Below are 18,871 nucleotides of genomic sequence, written 5' to 3' on the forward strand. Positions count from 1 at the left end.
CATAAAAGTGAAGTCCATGCTCTAGCTTAAATGTGCAGAGACCCTCCCAGTTCTTTTGCCTATGTCTCTATGTCCCGCTGAAGTGCAGGCACAAGAGCAGGTTCAACATTTGTCCCATTCTCAGGAAAAACCATGCTTAGAATATGCGTTCATGGACTGGATATTGTGTGCTTGGTCCTCCATATACCTAGTTAATTCCTGTCCTGATGGCTTGTGGTGTTCTGAGGCTTAGTATTGGGACTTGACTTTCTTCTTGTTAGTGACTCAAACCCAAGTAAGGTTTAACATGGATGGCAGGAAAACTTGGGATTGAGTGCAAATTCAAATCATGTTTGACTGACAGTGCACCTAAAACTATCAAAGCCTGTTTACTTCTTTTACACTGTGCTTAAAGTTTTTGCCAGAGAAAAGTCGGTGCTATGTGCCAAACTCCACGCTGAAGGAAGACAACTAGTTACCCTGGGGAATACTCTAGTTGCACTACTATCTGTCCTTATCAACATAAAAGAGCACAAGCACCTTTCTTATTCCAGGAGACCATGATAGCTAGGGCATCTACTAAAATCCATGGAAAACATGGGTTTCTCCATCAGAGGCTGACACGTTAGGAATAATCTTTGACACACAACTGTTCCTGGTGTTATGATAATGTAGAAGAACCTAAATAATATAATAACTGAGTTAATCAGGGGTTTCTGAATAAGATTTGCTAGAGCATCAGAAGTGGTAATCGTCTGCCTGGGTGCATTTTTCACACCTGAGTTTTAGAGCACTAGACAATCCTGGACTAGGACTAGCATACCTCCAGCCTGTCTAAGCTGCTCGGAATAGCAGCCTGAGCCTTGAAAGTATTGAATGGTACACCCAAATTGGTATAATCTGAAAACTTAGTGAGCAAGCATTCTGCCACCTCTTCCAAGTAATTGATAAAGTTGTTGAAAAGGACCAGTGACAAGACAACTGCAGTGCTTATTACTGGCCTCCATGTAGACTACAATACATTAGTATCTACCTTCCAAGCCTGACTATCCAGGCAGTTTATTTTTTATACTTAGCTGTTTGTCCACTTTTCATGGCTGTAATCTCCTAACTAGGGTTCAAGGATATTGTGGGAGAGAGTCAAAAGCCTTGGTGAAATCAGGGTAAATGATATCTCATGCCCTCCCTAACTTCAGACATTTTATCATACAAGGTAATCACATTGGTCAGGCATCATTCACCCTTAGTAAATCCATGGCCTCCCTTTTTGAACACAAGTGCAACACTAGCACACCCCCAGTCATCGAGGATTTCCCCAGTCTCCAAAACCTGTCAAACATTGCAGAGGGTGACTTTGCAACAGAATCTCTCTGCACCTATGGATGCAGACCACCTTGTTGCCATTTGCACTTTGTAATTCTTAACTGAGGCTGAGTTTTTGCTTTCCTGGACAGAGGCCTGACACATTTCCTGGCCCAGACAATGTTTCTAAATTTCTTCTTTGTAGACTGTCTTTGCTTCCAACTCTTCTATACCCTGAGATCAGCTCAGCTGGTTAGAGCATGATGCTAATAACACCAAGGTTGTGGGGTCAATCCCTGTACAGGCCATTCACTCGAGTTGAACTCTATGGTGCTTCCCTTCCAACTCAGAATATTCTCTAATACTTCTTTTTGCATTGAAGCCCCATCACAAGTAACCTGCCTAGCTAAGCCAGGCTACATATCTTCCTGAATATCAGGACAGATCATTCCTACATTTGGAAGATACTGTCCTTAAATTTCATCAAGCTTTTGTGATTAACTTATGAGATCTGGGTCCCATGGGATCCCACAAGTAGCAGAGCCAACTGTGTGCCACCTTTAACTGTCTATTGAGAAACTACTACTGACACCTTCTAGAAATCTTCACTGTTTTGATCCTGCCATGCTTGTCCTTTCAGCAGACATGAGAGACATTGAAGTTCCCCTCTTTCAGACTTACCGGACCCTTCAGAATTTTCCACAGGACTTCTGACATCCTCACCTTGTTGTAGCCCTAAATCCCTTATGATTCTCAGTTTCTAAACTTTTACAGCTAGCAGTCCCCTTTAGTTCTCAGAAAGCTTCATTATGTTAAGAACAGAATGTGGAATTTCCATTACACGCAAAATTCAACAAGCTCAAGGCATAATTATTTGATTCTTTTTTCTCTGAAACAACTGAATATAACGAATTCACAGGTTTCTTCTCTCACTTGCACAAAAAAACTTGAGACTCCATCCCCCTGAACTCCGAGAGAGAAAAGGAAAAGAAGAATGAGAGATATCTGATACCTGTGAATCAATGTGCACAATCTGGAGATACTCATATGTAATTGGGGCAGCAAAAAGAATATATTCTCTGTTCAGGTTGTTCTCTTTTAGTCTAGATTTTATGAAATGGAATGAATTTCTCTTCAACTTATCTTCATTTAATGCTGAAGGCCTCTCAAACAATGGGGTTTAGAAAATTTTCTGTCTTTTATCATTCTTCCAAATTCCTACAAGGAGATCAAAATTTATTCCTCTTGTAGCATGTCTGTGTCTGGTTCATGTTCTCCTTTATCAGCTTAGCTTCTTGGCTAGTATTTATCAAACTGTCTGATTTTTTTGGGTTTCAGACGGGACATGTGTGCATAGATTAATTCTAGGCCAGAGCTTGTTGAAGCTCTGTTTATAATTTCATCATTATTTTAATTTGGTTATAGACATAGCATGTTATTTTTGTATACTGCAAGTTATTATTTAATGAAAGATTTAAGGATGCTTTACAGAAAAAGAGAACAATTTTCATACTATAAAAGAAACTTCAATGTCAAAATAACAAGTTGGTCAACTTTGAGTAGGCTAATGAAAGGGCTGTGCTATAGAGCCAGGTTGATCAATCATTAAAGCACAATACTGAAAAAGTGTTTTCCTAATTATACTTCTAGACTTGGAACATGCAGTTAACATCTACACTCTTAGCAGCTAGCAGTGCTTCTCTATGATTCTCTGGGTACCTTCAGAGTTAATTCTTGTATTGACAGATGTAGTTATTAAAACAATACTCAGTAAAAAGTTCTCAATGACGTTTGTAATGGTGACATGTACTTTTTCTGAGGATTGTGACATACACATGTACTTTGCACAAATGTATTTATAGTTGATATTTACCTGAAACTTAGTTATTTCCCTAGAACTGGTCTTCATTTAGTGACAGAAGTGTAATAACAATAGATAGTGGGAACTTTAGCTAGTTTCTTCAATAGCCAGGGCAGAATGTAGAAATTTATTATTATTGTTTTTCTTGTAACAAGTCTACTCAAATCATCTATGTATCACAACTGCATGTTTGGAACAAATTAGCTTAGCTTCAATATTCACTGATGCATTTCATTGCATAACTAAAGCCATATTTTGCAGACTTCTAAAATTTATCCTTTAACCTACTACATGCAAAATTATATTATATGGCAGTGGAAAGCTATGAAATTTATTTCCGAATTATATAGCTGCTTAGCTTCAAGTGTGATGTAGTGATAATTACTTCTCAGTTGTAATTAACTGGGCAAATAAATTGTTAAATTTTAGATGCTGATGAATAGGAGACGCTAAATAACCATAAACTGTCTGCAATATTTTAACACTAAGGAATTCTGTATGAGATAAAATCACAGCAAACACGTTTATAAAATATCAACTAAGCAGAGACTATTAGACAGCAGTAAAACACATTCTCATAGAATGGTTAGAATTCATTGCAATATAAGGTATCAACAACCTCAGTATTTCAAAAATTATTGTCAGTACAGAAATTACATGAGGAAATTTGTTCAAAGATAGATATTTCTGAAATACAAAGTACAAATCACAGTTGAGAAGAAGGAAAAAAGAAACATCTATTACATACAGAGAAGCTGATGTACATACAAAATAGGTGAAGTGGTGAGGCAGGGAAAGGAAGAGAAAATGAGAAGAATGGAAAATTAAAAAGGACACTTACTGGGGAAAACCACATCACTTTAAGAATCCAAATTGTCAAAGAAAAATTCACAACTAGGATGATAAGCAGGAGGAGAACAAACAGGTAGAGGCAACGCTTTCTCCAGCCATAAATTCCAATTTTGTAGACATATTCATTCTTCGGCCTCTCTAGGCTGGTGCCTGGTGTTGTCGTAGTGTATTGTTCACGTACCATCTGCTATGTAAAGGAAAAAAAAAGGACTGCTTAGTTTCTTGATTTAAATGAAAATATTTGTATAATACTCCAAGGAAATATGAAGATATAATTGTAATAGCAAGCTACTAGAAACTGGAAACTCGTATGAAGTTTTACCCGGAAAGCATTTTCATCATGTTCCACTCAACTTACATCTTGGTTTTTTGGTACACACAACCTGATGTTTTAATATATTAACTGCATCAACTGCTGTTTTCAGGAGGCTTAAATCCTATAAAGAATGGCAACACTTTCCTCCCATTTGTCATAATATTCTAATTCTTCCATCACAAAATATTTCATGGGATCGTATCATAATCTGTGGCTCACAGAACAATATTATTTTACTGTAAAAATAGTTACAAGTGGTAACAGTACCTTGGAAACACATGTTCAAAAAGACTTCTCCATACTCTATCCTTGACTCTAATAAAATGCATTCTCTGTGTTGCCAAACTTAACTGTGTATCAGTTAGAATGCCAGTATATATTAAGCTTCAGAATATGTATGTAAAGAAATGAAATGGTTCTTAGCAACGTACAAGAAATAACGATTTCTCAATTCATCAGATATTCTTATTTAAAGATATATCAACAATAAAAGCATTACTTACTGGATTTAAACAACTTCACTTTATACTATAGTTCTTAAAGAAGCATTCTTTGAATTTAAAGGAATCTTAAAAGACTGCATTTTCTTAAAACATCAGTATATTTACTAAGTTCCACCTTTACAGCACAGAGATCACCAACAGTTCAAAACATTCATTAAAGCTTACGGTTTCAGCCAAAAGAATAAAAACTCAGCAGCTGAAGATGCTTATCAAGAAAAACACTGGGCAATATCTGCTAATTCACACTGATAGAAAGCAAAAAAAAGCCCAATCCAGTCATGGATGTCAAAAAGAACATAGGTACTGTAAGATCAAGCCCTTCTCATGAGCCAGGTATGTCCACAGGCATCTTACATCCAAAACCTGGTCCACTTTACTACAATAAAATGCTCCCAAATGAAAGTGCCTTCAGAAAGGTTTCATACAAGGTCTCCTCTCAAGTCTGAATTTGCTCCTATCAATGAGATCACCATGCTCTGCTCACACAACTTTCAAAATATGATCAAATTACATCCTTGCTCAGCTGCTGAATTACTTTAAGTAAAGTTACAGAAGGTCTTTTCAAGTTTTCTGCAGAGCCATTCTGTATCTGTAACAAGCTTGTGGCTCTCAGTTCTAACCCTCATTTTAAAAAGATGTCATCTTTTGTTCCTGTAGCTTCCTAGCAAGACAGAGATTGCAATGTAAGTTTACAATTGAACAGAAATTCATGTATTATCTCTTTATATATATCGCCAGTAGTCATCTTATTTCTGTACTTCCACTAAAAAAAATAATTTAATTTGCTGTTTATTTGCATTCAAAAACTAGACGAAATCATTGGCAGTTCATAATGTAACTTTGCTACAGGCATTATGGTACAATAATGTACAAGATATTGTAATTAATTTTTTTCTGTTACCAGTCTCAGTTGCTCATGGACTGTCTATATAAATCTTTTCATTGCTGAAAACAGTATAATGATTTAATAGTGAAGAATCATAGATTCTGAAATAACTTGGCTTAATATTACTGCAAAACATTGTAGTTTTACAAGATGTTACTTAATATTCACCACTTGAACTGTGTTTGTTTAAAACAGATTTTGTATTTCAGCTCTGAGTATTACTCAAGCACATAGTACTGATTACAGAATACAGCATGAACTTGAGATGATACTATTTTTTTTTTTGTTTTCCATGTAATTGTTGTATCATAAACCATATTACTCACATAGAAGTTGACCCTTATCTTAAACCTCCGTTACCATGCTCTGCCATGAGATATTGGGATATTTATACATACAATGCTTAGACAAACCTTTACTCTTACTTCCACACAGACCTCTTCTGAACACATAACTTACACCTGTTAACTGTTACCTGGTAACACCAAGAGATATACTTTGAGAAATAACCTGTGCAGTTCTTGCTCCTGTATAGTACAACTATGTCCTGGTTCTGGCCAACTTTTGCAGTATCCAGGAGGGGCATGGTTAGGATCCTGAGGTTATCCTATACCACCTCACCAGTGGTGGCAAGGAGGGCAGACAGGGTCATGCTGAGCATGCTGGGCACAGGGTATTGCTGGTTTCCCCGTGGTGAGCACTTGCATGTGGATCGTTCACCTTTCTTGTACACTGTTACTAGTATTATTGCTGTTACTGTTAGTTTCTTGTCTCATTCTTGTTTCTAGTAAATTGTTCTTATCTCAATTCATGATTTTTACCTTTTGTACCTCCAGTTCTCCTCTCCAGCCTGCTGCAAGGGGAGGAGGAGAGGAAGTGAGCAAGCAGTGTGTGGTTTGGAGTGCATCAGAACACTAAACTGGAGAATACCATTCCTAAACCATGACAGATTACATATACCCTAATACAGGGTACCCAGCTTCTTACTGTTTTCTTCACTACACATACTTGTTAAGTGTCAGTTGAACAAAAAATAAGATAGATGACAGCTACAGAAATTTCTGTAGTAAGAGAAGCCCTCATCACAAGACAGACTGCTTTGCCTCTTCCTTGTGTTGATGTTTCTTACATCTTCAAGGTAAATTTTGCAGTAGAAGCACCATTTGCCAAAGAATTTGCCAATTTATTTTCATGTCTTCCAGTTTTATGCAGCCTCATCACAATGGTCTCTAACACTGGAATTCATCTCACAATTCAGCATTGAATATCTGAGCCAGTCAACCTGGGGACTCCCTTTATGGTCAATGGAGATAGATAAACCTGCTGGGAATTATTTGTCTGACTTATTTTAGAGGTGAATTTTAGACATGCAATGAACTGCACCTTCGATGGGTTTAACTTCATCAAAAGAGAAAGAAAGCAACCATGGGATGACTTTGTCATATGTATTTACCTGCATGTTTTAGACATTTCAATCAGAATGATTTCCAGAAGCATGTAATTTAACAATAAGATAGGATTCCTGTTCTTCTCTGTTCCATTTTTACACTGTTGTAAAATGTTTATTTTGTGAGTTGAGGGTTTTAAACGTAATGCATTATGTACTGCTGCTTAATGAGGTGAGGTCAAAATCCATTACACATTTTACCAAAAAGCCTATGAGTTTTGCAATTGTCTTCAGCCCTTGAGAAATTCCACAGGGGACATCTCCCAGCACAGCATCGTTCCCTGCATGAATTATTTTTTCCTAACAGAAAACAGTTCTGCTGTTCCTGAGCATTATTAATACTGCCAAAAATTGCTTTGGTCCTAGTAAATGGGCAATGCTGGCCTAGACAACTGAATGCTTTGAAAAGGATTAAGCTTTTCTCCTTAATACAATATTTCATGATTTTTAAGAGAATTAGTGGCCCAATAACAAGTAATTACAGCAGAAATCCTATAAGAATTGATGCCGTTGGACTGCTTCTTTTGGGAGAATCAGCTTTCCACATTACTGACTTACACACAGGAAAATAATCTCAAACCTGTCTGGAGAAGTCAGAGAGAAATAATTTTATATGTTTGGGATGTTTTACAAAGCTGGGCTGAAAGGAAAGCCTTAGATAGTCAGATCTCATAGTTGGCTTGTGAAGTCTGCCAGGATTCAAGATAGACTCTCAGAACAAAAACAACAGATATTTAGCACTATGATGAAAAATGTGATTTGTAAATGGAAAAACCATGAAACTGTAAGTTGGTTGTGCAGGAGCAAAGTAAACAGATGCCAAGAAGGAAGTGGCTACTTAGACACCTGGACGTACACAAGTTAGTTGAAGAAGCAAGAAATCTGCAGTATGAACAATGACTTTGGTAACTGTTACCTTTAGATTATTTTACAAGGAAGCAGCCCACAGTGACTAAGAATAAGAACAGTACTGAAAACTTACAGTGAAGACAAAATAGCAATTTAGTTTCAGAATGAAAATTCTTACACCTTTCAAATGGGCCATGAAAACATCTTATTTGCATAAGGCTAGCAGTACCACAATAAACAAAAGTCTGCTACTTCATTGGAAGAGGAATTTCTTGGTGTTTCTATTCAAGGGCCCCCACAATCAGAAGTCAAATAAGATTAAGGTCGATTACTCGCATATTTCTTATGTATTTTTGTATATTTGGCCATAACTCATGGAATTGAGTTCTATCATGATAGTTTGCTATTTAAAAGTATTTTCTAATTGTCATAATCAATTTTACTGGAATCCATTTAAATCCAATTACTTCTTGCCTCTTTGCTGATTTAAACCAGATACTGAATGCTAATTAGCTGTCAAAAGATTTGTTAAAGATTTTAAATGATAGATAAAACTATTAAATTAGTACACTGTAGGTGTTAAGACCACGTGAGATTTCTCATGTGTTCAGGCATTACTTGTATGTATTGTACGTAAGGCACGAAATTCATGCCTATAGTAATACATATAAGCCACTGATGAAAGAGCTGTATGTTCTTTACATTGTGCTATTAAAGCTGCCCTCTAAAAATATGTAGCCATGATAGTACATTTCCTCAGCTCTATTCCACCCTTTTTCACGCAAGACTTAGAAACTGGCCTGTGTCATTTGCATGAATTAGTGGTCCAGGAGATTTTTTTATTAATACTGAGATACTGAAAAACTGCCCATCAATGATGTTACTGTTGGACGTAGCTTAGGTCGGGCATCAAGTTCAAACAGCTATTCTGACAGCTCTGGAATATTCATTTAAGGCAGCTTTGTTTTGAAAAAGGAATTTGCAAACTTAGCCTGTTTGGGAAAGTAGGCCTGAGTAGAAGCTTGTTAATCATATTTTCAGGAATGACTTATTTGTAGGAAATACTGAAGACTGAATACTATTTCAATTAAAATAAGCAATCTAAGTTTAATTCAACTGTAAAAATATGTTTTCACCATTTTTGTTCATAAATTGTTATATTATTTTCATGAACTTTAATAAAATTCTTCTCAATACACAGTTCAGAACTGTATTGCTCAAATACTTTGTCATTTTGTCATATTTCTAATCTAATAATAATACTAGATTAGAAAACATAATTTAAATATAAAACTACTTAGTTGGTTAATCCTAATAACTATCTGTTATACCATTAATGATTAAATAATTATTAGCATTTTACATTTTTGGACTGTTTCCAACTGTGTTGGGATTTTCATCAAAGAGACACAACCTTAGCGCTCAATGGAACCTTTTCAAATCAGAATTAAGAAGAGCTGGTGAGATTTCATGGAGAAATTTGCACTACTGGTGCTCATACTACATATGTTCTTCTGAACAGTCATCAGTGTTTCTACTCTTCTCTCTTTACATAAAATAAATTTATTCACATGCAAGAAAATTGACAATGAAAGAGGTGATAGAGCTAAAATAAAATAGATCAGTAGAAAGACCATTTTAAACACTAAAACTAAATTCTTGTGCCATTATAAACAAACTGTAAACTGAAATTAACCTGTCAACTCAGCCAAGTGAGAACTCCTTTTACGATCTGCATATGGTATCTTCATGGAACATTGTGTTCATTAATGGTATTATTATATAGTATGAACATCAGAAGTACACTAAGACTTCACACTTTGGGGGCATTCAGGCATGTACACTTTTGTCTTTGGGGAATCAGTCAACTGATTAACCAACAGAAAAGAGGTGCAATTGGAGTATTTTCCTGGCAGATGAAATACAGTTGGAGCAATCCCATTGTTCAAAGAAAAAGATGGAAAACCTTTGGAATCCAAATGGAAAAGCTTTCAAGACAAAAACAGAAAGGCAGGGAAAACTCAAACTCTCATGACTAAACGAAAATTTTCCAATTCCTTTCAACCCTCTCTCATTCCATCGTATTGTACTTCATTTTGCCCAACCTTGCTTTGCTGAAATTTTTGTATTATATGGAATATTACAGTTTGAATTGTAAACTAGTGTCATCAGCTAAAAAGAGCTGGGTCCCTGCAGCATAATTTGAGGAAAACAGCAAGGAAATTCATATGGCCTAGTTAACTGTTTGTATACTCTGCAGTGCAAAATTTACATAATAACTATCACATAGTCACAACAAACAGCTTTGCACATTTTAAGTGCCACTGCAACAGCTGAGAGGTAGTCACGGACAGCATAGGACTATTGATATATTATATTAATATTATATAACTATACAAAACAATTATACTACAATTAAATCAATATTATTATATTAATAATATAAATTTAATATGCTATATTAAAATTATTTGTCTAATATCTGTCTATTTTTGAATCTCATTTACAGTAAAAATGTTTTTTAAACTTTGGTTTTTATCTTTTATATTTTCTTCTTTAACATATTCCCAAAACATTAATCAGGTTGAATAAAAAATAAATTACTCCCACCAGAATCAAAAGACCAAGTAAAAATACTAGACAGACTTTTTTGCGAATTATTTCTAATTTTTGTGTACTTTACTAATATTTTAAGAAGTAGCTAGTTGCTGGTATGAGAAATCTCACGTCTTTTATAAAAAATGCCTGAAAGTGTTTTCACTAAAAAAAAAAAAGTGAGTCTTCTCTCTCTGAAATTTAGTCACCATTACAGATAAGTTTCCTTGAGTGACCTTGAGTACTGCAATGTAAAAGAAAAATTAAAATCTCACAATTACTTTCCTCAGATTTCCAACATATTTGTTACTCTGTCTTGTAAAACAAACAGTGTTTTCATGAACACAAAGAACTTAGAATAGCTGATGTAGAACTGATTGGATCTCAATGTTGGTGAGGCTACTGGTTAGACATCATGGAGCTCTTATTACTGTTACAAGATTTTTGAAATTATCCTTTAAGAAGAGAGAAAAGAGCAGTCTGTACAGCCATTGTTTTCACTTAACAATGAAAGACTAAGATCCATTAATGGTGTCAAGGTCATTTATGTGTTTCCTTATTTACTGTTCTTTGTGTAATGAACTTCCATAGTTTCAGTGTGCAAAACACTGTCTTGTCCTGTTGAATGTCATTCATTGTTTTGCAACAGGGTATATTACTACAAAGACATTTTAAAATGTTAAACCTACATCAGATAATTAATCTCTTCTTAGTTATGAAGTTTTTATTCTCCAAGCCCTTTGAGTAGGGGCCTTGAGTAGGTGATAAAACTGCAATAGTGACCAATTTGCTTTGATGAACCTGATTGTGAAATAAATTTTGCCCTCTGAAGTCCAATACATTTTTCCCCCATAGAAGTTGCTCTTCAAGGTGATTTATTTTTTCCTTGAAGGACTGCAAGTGCACCAGATACATAATGTACTGCAGTCAGTATCAGAACAGAAATCATTGCAGAGCCTTCTGCCTCTAAGGTTTCTCTCTCTAAAGCAGAAGACAGAGTAGATTCATTCCACTAGACCCCTCTTTTTCTTTAATTGTGCATTTAACAAAGTGTTTATAATCAGGCTAGGTATAAATTAAATTACTCAAAATATGAGTCATTAAAGTCTTAGTTAAGGCTTTCAACTAATATAAACAGAGAAAGTAGAAAGAGACTGCTTAATCTGCATTTTTGATCCTCTACAGTGACAGAAGACAGGAGTTTGTTATGAAACGATGGTGTGCCCATGTTACTGCATTCAATTCTTCATGAGGTGATGCTAGATAAGTCTCTGATTCATCATATAACAATTTTCCCAGAACAGAATCACAGAATCAAAAAACATGAAAGTTGGAAGGTACCTCTGGAGATCATCTAGTCCTATTCCCTATTCAAAGTGTGCTTAACTGACATGAGAATTGGTTACTTATTCAAAATAAAGGTGCAACCATACTTTATTAGGAATAAATTTTCTTCAAAAACTCCTTAGCTCAGCATACAGTAATAGCTCAACTGAAAACGTGAATTCCAGTGAACTCCCAAACTTCAAACTGCTTTCAGGTTTTCCACTCTACAGTAGCCACACACAGTGGGTTCAGAAGTCATGCAAATACTGATAGCAGTGAGCACTTGAGGACTGACAATGCTGTAATTTTCAGCCTTCACTCCCTGACTTGGTGCATGTTCTTCCCTCTCTTACTCATAATGATGAACAAGTCCACAAGGAAAGAATTAAGATTTCTGCTGCAGAAGAAAGAAAGGTGGTGAGAGAATGGTGTGACACAGCAGGGTAAGAGGAAAAGGCAACTCCTATTGCTCATTCTGGGAATGTATCCTTGAAATTAAGTGAAGGATTCCCTTAGTCAGTACCTCAGGAATACCTTATCCACAAACTGAAGCCTGAAAGTTAAACATAGTAATTCACATAGGCATACTACTTTAGTTTATAAGAATTGCAACAGTTCTGCACCTTAGCAGTATCTTTCAAATACTAGAATGAATTATAGAGGGATGACTATCCACTGCTTTTACATTACTTTTTCTCATATATGAGCAGAAATAAGAATGAGGAGAAATAGGAATGCAGAAAATGCCATTGTTAAAAAAATCATCTTTCTTGGTAGTGCTAATAAGCCTGTTCTCTATAACTAAAACTCAAATGTATTCACGAATGATAAATAATTCATCATACACTGTTAAAAAAAATCTCACAATAATAAATGCCCTTCTTAATCAATAAAACATATTTTGACATGGAAGTTACAAAATAAAAAGCCTAGCAAAAAATTTGACATATCAGACATTTAATGAAATTAAAATTTTTACTCTTAATACCATATTTTTACACCTCAAGCTGTTGTACCTTCAAAAGTAAAACATTCAGACCTGGTAGGAAGTGCCAGAGAAAAAATAAGGACATGTGAGTCTACTGTTCATTTCCAGGACTGCTGTACAGACCAATTCCTGTATTCTCAATTATACGTTAAACTCTACACTATCCTCCAAAGAAAAATGCTTTCACTTAGATTTATAATATCGTTGGCAAGTCCAGAAAATTACAGCACTTGGGAGACAACTGCAGAAAATAAGTATTTTTAAGGCATTGCCTTTGTTCTTTAAGAAAAACTGTTTCATATTGCATTACAATGGACTAGGAAGATGTCCACACAATACCTTTGGAAGCCTAAGCTTATGGGAAACGATTCTATTCAATGAGTGATCCAATACAGGAATTCTTAGATGTTACAAACAGCCACAAGACATGAGGGACTGGTTCTTACTACGTCTCATCATGAAGCAGGTCAGACATATTGTTGGAACAGACAGGACATCTTTTATGAACACTGTAATAATACTCTGAAACAAATTTAGAATTTGTGTTGGAAGGTAACTGATTCATCTAGGAGGACGGCTGAGAAAGAGCAAACTCAAAGCCCAGTTTATGCTCATCACTTTAGTCAGCAGCAAAGATGAAACTGAAATTAGCAACAGGGTACAAAAGGGAATAAAAAGAGTTTAGGGTAGAGGACCTGTGTATGTTTGCTATTGCTTTCAGTTGTGTCTAAAAATCCTTTAAAAACAGCAAAGAAACAGTGAAAGCTTAATGAATAATTTTACTATAAACAGAAGTAGTGATGAGGCCTAGTTCTATACAGATTTGTACATTTTATTCTTCAAGTATTGACATCAGTGCAGTAATCTTGTTACTTCTGCTCTCTCTGAGTCCTTTATAAAAATTTCCTGAGCCAAATATAACACACATCAGTACTAGCTAGCTTGAACTGTGTGTTCTGAGTCAGTAGATACTATTCACATGCCTACACAATGTAGCAGAACAGAGTCGTCCTTCAATGAGGGTATGATTTCATAAGAAACTTCCACTAACATTGAAAAAAAACTTCATTATCCTGAAAACCTCTATGCATTTATTTTATCATACTCATATTTGACTGTAAAGTCAAAAGATGGGCAGGGGTAGAAACTTTGAGGTGAACAACAGTAAGTTGAATTCTGTCAGTTTAATTTTTCAAAAAAAGAAAATTCAATCAGAATAAAATACCAGTAGACAGCAACAATTTACAGAGTAATATTTATATAGCTTTTACAAACAGATTTTATTTTAAAATATATAACTTCTTCACAAGAATGAAATGTTTGATAAATAACAAGATCCAATATTCAACAATAATAGAAAACATAATGACTGATGTAGTCAGAATTATTTTTTAAATTTTGTTTCTGTTGCTTTGTGTTACTATATCCTACTAGATCTATCTATACAGATAGTTCTATATATACCCAGTAGGATATCTACTAGATATATCTATCCTACTAGATCCCACTTGATAACAACAAATTGACCTATACAAATAATCAAAGAATATTTTTTATGTTTATTCTCTTATATGTGAGTTTAAAATCATAAAAGGGACTACACTGGAGCAGATCAAAGTCCATTTAGCTCAATAGCCTCTCTTTGATAGTGACTAAAAGATGATACTGATGAAAGAATGGAAGCCTTCTTACAGATCTCCATCATACTGTTTTCTCTCCGATCCTGGTAATTTCTTTCCTAGGTTGTGTTGTCCGGCTTGTGTGAAAGCAGCGCTATTCGTTTTGTTGCACTTACTACCTTCCTCTTAATCTAGTCAGTTCAGATATGGGGGAGGAACAAAAACAGCATAAAGGACTCAAAAAACAGATAAATTATGGAGTTGAAGTCTACTGCTTCCCCATGAATTCTGAATGTTTCATTTTACGACAACTAGTGGGCACTGAACTTGTGTCGTCAGTGCAATCCATCATAACTCACTACGAAGTTGTAAATAGTTCAGATACCATCACTTTGCATCTGAAGGGTTTTTCCCCCATGTGCAAAACTCTACATCTGCCTAGCTTGAATTTAATCTGCCATTTTCACTTCTGATCACTCAGTCTTGAACTACCCTTCAGCAAAGACAAAAAACAAGCAACCTGCATAGGCAACTGGTAAGTGATGATCACTGGAGAGTTCCTTTATCAAGAGACAGCGGCACCCATCTCCTGACTTGACTTTGATGTCTTGGAAGTTCTGCTGCTTGATGAGTGATCAGAGATGGGATATTGCAGAGACTTCTGAGACTTATCCAGCCCTTGCTGTTCATTACAGGGGCAGCAATGTTACTCCTATGGCTCAGCAAATGAAGAGTGATTATAGAGATCTGAGGGGGTGGTAAAGCTTTTAAGGACCAGCTGATTTTACCCTCAATCCTTCCAGGGAAAGAGAAAAGGAGTTCTTAAAGGAATGGACATATCCTGCATGTTAATAGCTAATACTTAACTGGTGTCACAGACAGTTTTGGCTTTTATGACCACAGGAGAGTTTTTAAGGATTGAGAACTATTGAGAAGAGATGGAAACCATCTGATCAAGCTGGGCAGGAGCATCATTGCTAACTTAAAGAGAAAAGCATTAAATTAGGTACACCAGGAGAGGGTTGCCATAGTCTTAAGGAAAGTGAATCCACTGGGGGCAGCAAAGAAGCATCCAGATGACCGTTTGATGGAGAAAGCTCTTTCCCTTTCCTTATAAAAACAGCATAACTGTGGTCCATCTGCAGTGTCTGTTCATGAATGAATACTGCACAGAAAACAAGAGCAATCGGAAGTTCATGCACAGCTGCAGACCAATAATCCCACCGGAATTACAAAAATATAGTGGCTAGCCTGTATGACTGGAACGCTGCAATGGATGGATACGTGCACTGAGGAAAGAAAGGTTGGTAAAGCAAGGAGGAAGAGGGTTGTGTTGTGTATAAAGTGCTGAGTATACAGTTTTGCTTTGAAACAGAAATGAAGACATTCAGAGGTTATGAGAAAGACCAAAGGAGAAGTGCTGCCCTGCTAAGTCTCCTACAGCTCCCTAATCGAACATACAGAAGGAGGGACTTCTGGATGATTTCCAGAGGCTCCTTCCAATCTAAATTAATCTAGGATTCTCCAGCCTTTAGAACTGGCCTTTTATCACCAGTAGTATTTAATTTATTTTATTTCTGTTTTGTTTTTCTTTTTCAGAGGTCTTTATTGAACATCTTCTGATTTTGAACATTACTATATACTTTATCTACACGTCCCCTGTAGATAAGCTCCCTCTATAGTCCTTTTATTCTGGAATAGATCCTTTGATGAGTAATCATAAAGTGGAGTTATATCACAGAAAGTGCTCCAGTTTCTTCCATACTCAAGAAAAACACAAAAAAAAAATTTGTCATAGTCCTTATATCCTTCTCCAACCACTCTTTTTAGAGTCTTACTCATTTACCATACAAACTACCTGATAGGTGTTGCCATTCTCATGTCTGAGGAAAGACTTTCCATCATTCATGTTGTTCACTGTTCTTCAAACATTTTTTCCCAGTGGTATTGGTTTTGGATTTAACGTGCCTGAGCTCATGACCTTTTCTGTTTTGTTAATTTGCACACAACTTCAGATTTAGGAAATTCTTTTGATTGTTTCCCTTAATCTGGTGATTTGCCATGCCGAGTTACTTTTGCCTTCTCAAACTTTTTTTTATAGAGAGCATATATCCTGATCTGTCCTTCCAACATAGTTCTCTTAAATATTTTCTGGGATGCTTTCAGCTTACTTTTTGTCAAACACCTTCATTCTTATATAGTTATCTTTGAACCTAAGCACAATTTACATGTGGATTTTTTACTTCAAATGTACACACTGAATACATTTTACATTCTTGACATGCATAATCAAATACCTTATTCTGTTTTGGAAAGAGAATGAACCTAAGTTAAATGTTAAATTAAGTTTTGCCAATATTAAATATTGGTAATTTTGTATTGCAATAACATCTTTTCTTGAAGAACAGGTAATCTGTATTAAACGTGATTTCACAAAAATTATTTTGCCTCTAAACTTCAGTTCACTTATTTTTCCAAACGACAAACGGAATCTGCTGTGTTTTTGACTGCAATTTAGTGTTTCAAAGGAGCTAACCAGTTCTGATATGCATCACTGTAGTATTTCTAATAATAGTTAAACCCCCCTGTCTTCTCTAGATAAACATAGCAAAGTCACACTAATTTCAATTGAAAAAATATTCCTTCATAAAAGGAGAAATAAAAACAATGTCATAATTTTAAGAAATAGGAAATCTGGATGAATAGATCAAAGAATAAATCAATACACTTTTACATGGTATATAGTTTTAATTTATTTTAGGAGTATTTATTAAGCACACAGCTTATCTGGAAAGAACATTTAAGAACTCCTTTAAGTCATCACATTCAACTTATTATTATATCAGGTCAGCAGTAATACTCCTAACCTGGGTGATTAAACAGAATTTTGTCTCTTTTAGAGTGGTTTCTATGCCTCTGTGTGCCATGGACATTAAGAAAAATTTATCTGAGTATTTGACAAAATGGATACATCTCACGTTTGTATTGCCATTTAAATTGCTGCTCTCAATTACTTGTTCTTGTTTTGTTCTGTTACTTATGTCTTGGATGCTCTCCATTACTTTTCATTCCTCCTTTATTGTCAATGTACAGTATCATAAGAAAAGAAAGAACCATAAAATTTTACTTTAACACATGCTAAAGTTAAACTTGGCAGACAACAGGATCTGGTAGTTTGTCAGTTTGAGTTGCAGCAGAAATTAGGTTTCCATTTACAAATGGCCCATTTCTTAAGGGACATTAAATACAAATAAGAATTGGCTTTGCGGTCCTCAATTTTCCTTCCCTGGAGACAACACCAGAAATCTGAAAACACTGGCAGGCATACTTTTTAAAAATTTTTTTGTCATGCTTCTTCTGGTTGTTTATATACTTAGAAGTGTGACACATAGGCCAGAATTGCAAAGCTAACTCAGGGGAAGAATATGAAAATAATTTTCATTGGTGTTGCTGAACACATCAAAAGACTTGAAATTCTTTATAAAAGTGAAGAAAAAGCAATCCCTCTGATGGAGATAAATCATGAAAGAATCTCTGCTGTCATATTCTTGTGTGGATGTTTACTAGACAAAAAATAACTTCTGATACTTTTAAACAAAAAAAGGCCACTACATATTCTTGTTTAAAAACACTTTTTTAAGTAAAAAAGATATTTTTATTTTCTATGTGTCTGATAGACGAGCTTTCCTATCACAGAGCAATGATTACCCACAGCAGGGCCAAAATTTATCTTGTAGAAATCTTGTTCCTAATGCAAGTCCTGCTATGAGAAAGCTTTTTGCAAAAGTCCTTTAACATTATCCTCAATGTTGTTCACAGCAAAAGTATTTCATGTTGTCAGTGCTGGCTGGAGGTACTCTCTGTGAGAGCAAAAAGAAACAGCTCTATTTAAGTACATAAAGTCATATGCATTGGCATATTCTCTTTTTCCTCATTTTGCTGCTACTTTTATGAAAGTGTTACTTCCAAGTAGAATGCTGTTGTGTCTTTAGAGGGATACTTCCACTTCATACAGTAGACTTCAGCCCAACTACAAAACAGATAACTCCTTTTTGTGGTGTTTTCCTATGTTGATTGTGGACCTTGAAAGTAGCTTATTTAGCCTTGAAAAATGATTTCACATAATAAATGGAGTAATACTCTTATTCTGTGAGGCTTCTTTTTTTTTTTTTTGAATAGTGAAATAAAAATACACAAAAGAAATAAGGAATAGAACTAGATGTAGAGGCTAGAGATGAAAAGTAATCCTCATGCTTTCCCCTCCTAATTCACGTGATGGATCACATGTAGGCTTTAAAAAATATGATAATTTGACCTTGGATCTAGAAAGTAACAATTGTACCTTTTT

General features: G+C 35.3%; 1 protein-coding gene across 3 annotated transcripts in view; it reads right to left on the reverse strand.

The window, feature by feature from the left end:
• SGCG (sarcoglycan gamma) overlaps positions 1-18,871 on the reverse strand; it is a 111,291-nt gene that overhangs the window by 54,790 nt on the left and 37,630 nt on the right. For 2 of the 3 annotated variants that reach the window (XM_027713693.2, XM_039378656.1), the window contains one exon: positions 3,984-4,178. In XM_027713693.2, the coding sequence (XP_027569494.1) occupies positions 3,984-4,178 (195 nt within the window). Of the gene's footprint in view, positions 1-3,983; positions 4,182-18,871 lie in introns of all 3 variants that reach the window. The other variant, XM_027713692.2, reaches the window with a different exon arrangement.

The sequence above is a fragment of the Pipra filicauda genome, unplaced genomic scaffold, assembly GCF_003945595.2.
Source record: "Pipra filicauda isolate LSUMZ 115617 unplaced genomic scaffold, ASM394559v2 scaffold142_size1944046_pilon, whole genome shotgun sequence".
Lineage (NCBI taxonomy): Eukaryota > Metazoa > Chordata > Aves > Passeriformes > Pipridae > Pipra > Pipra filicauda.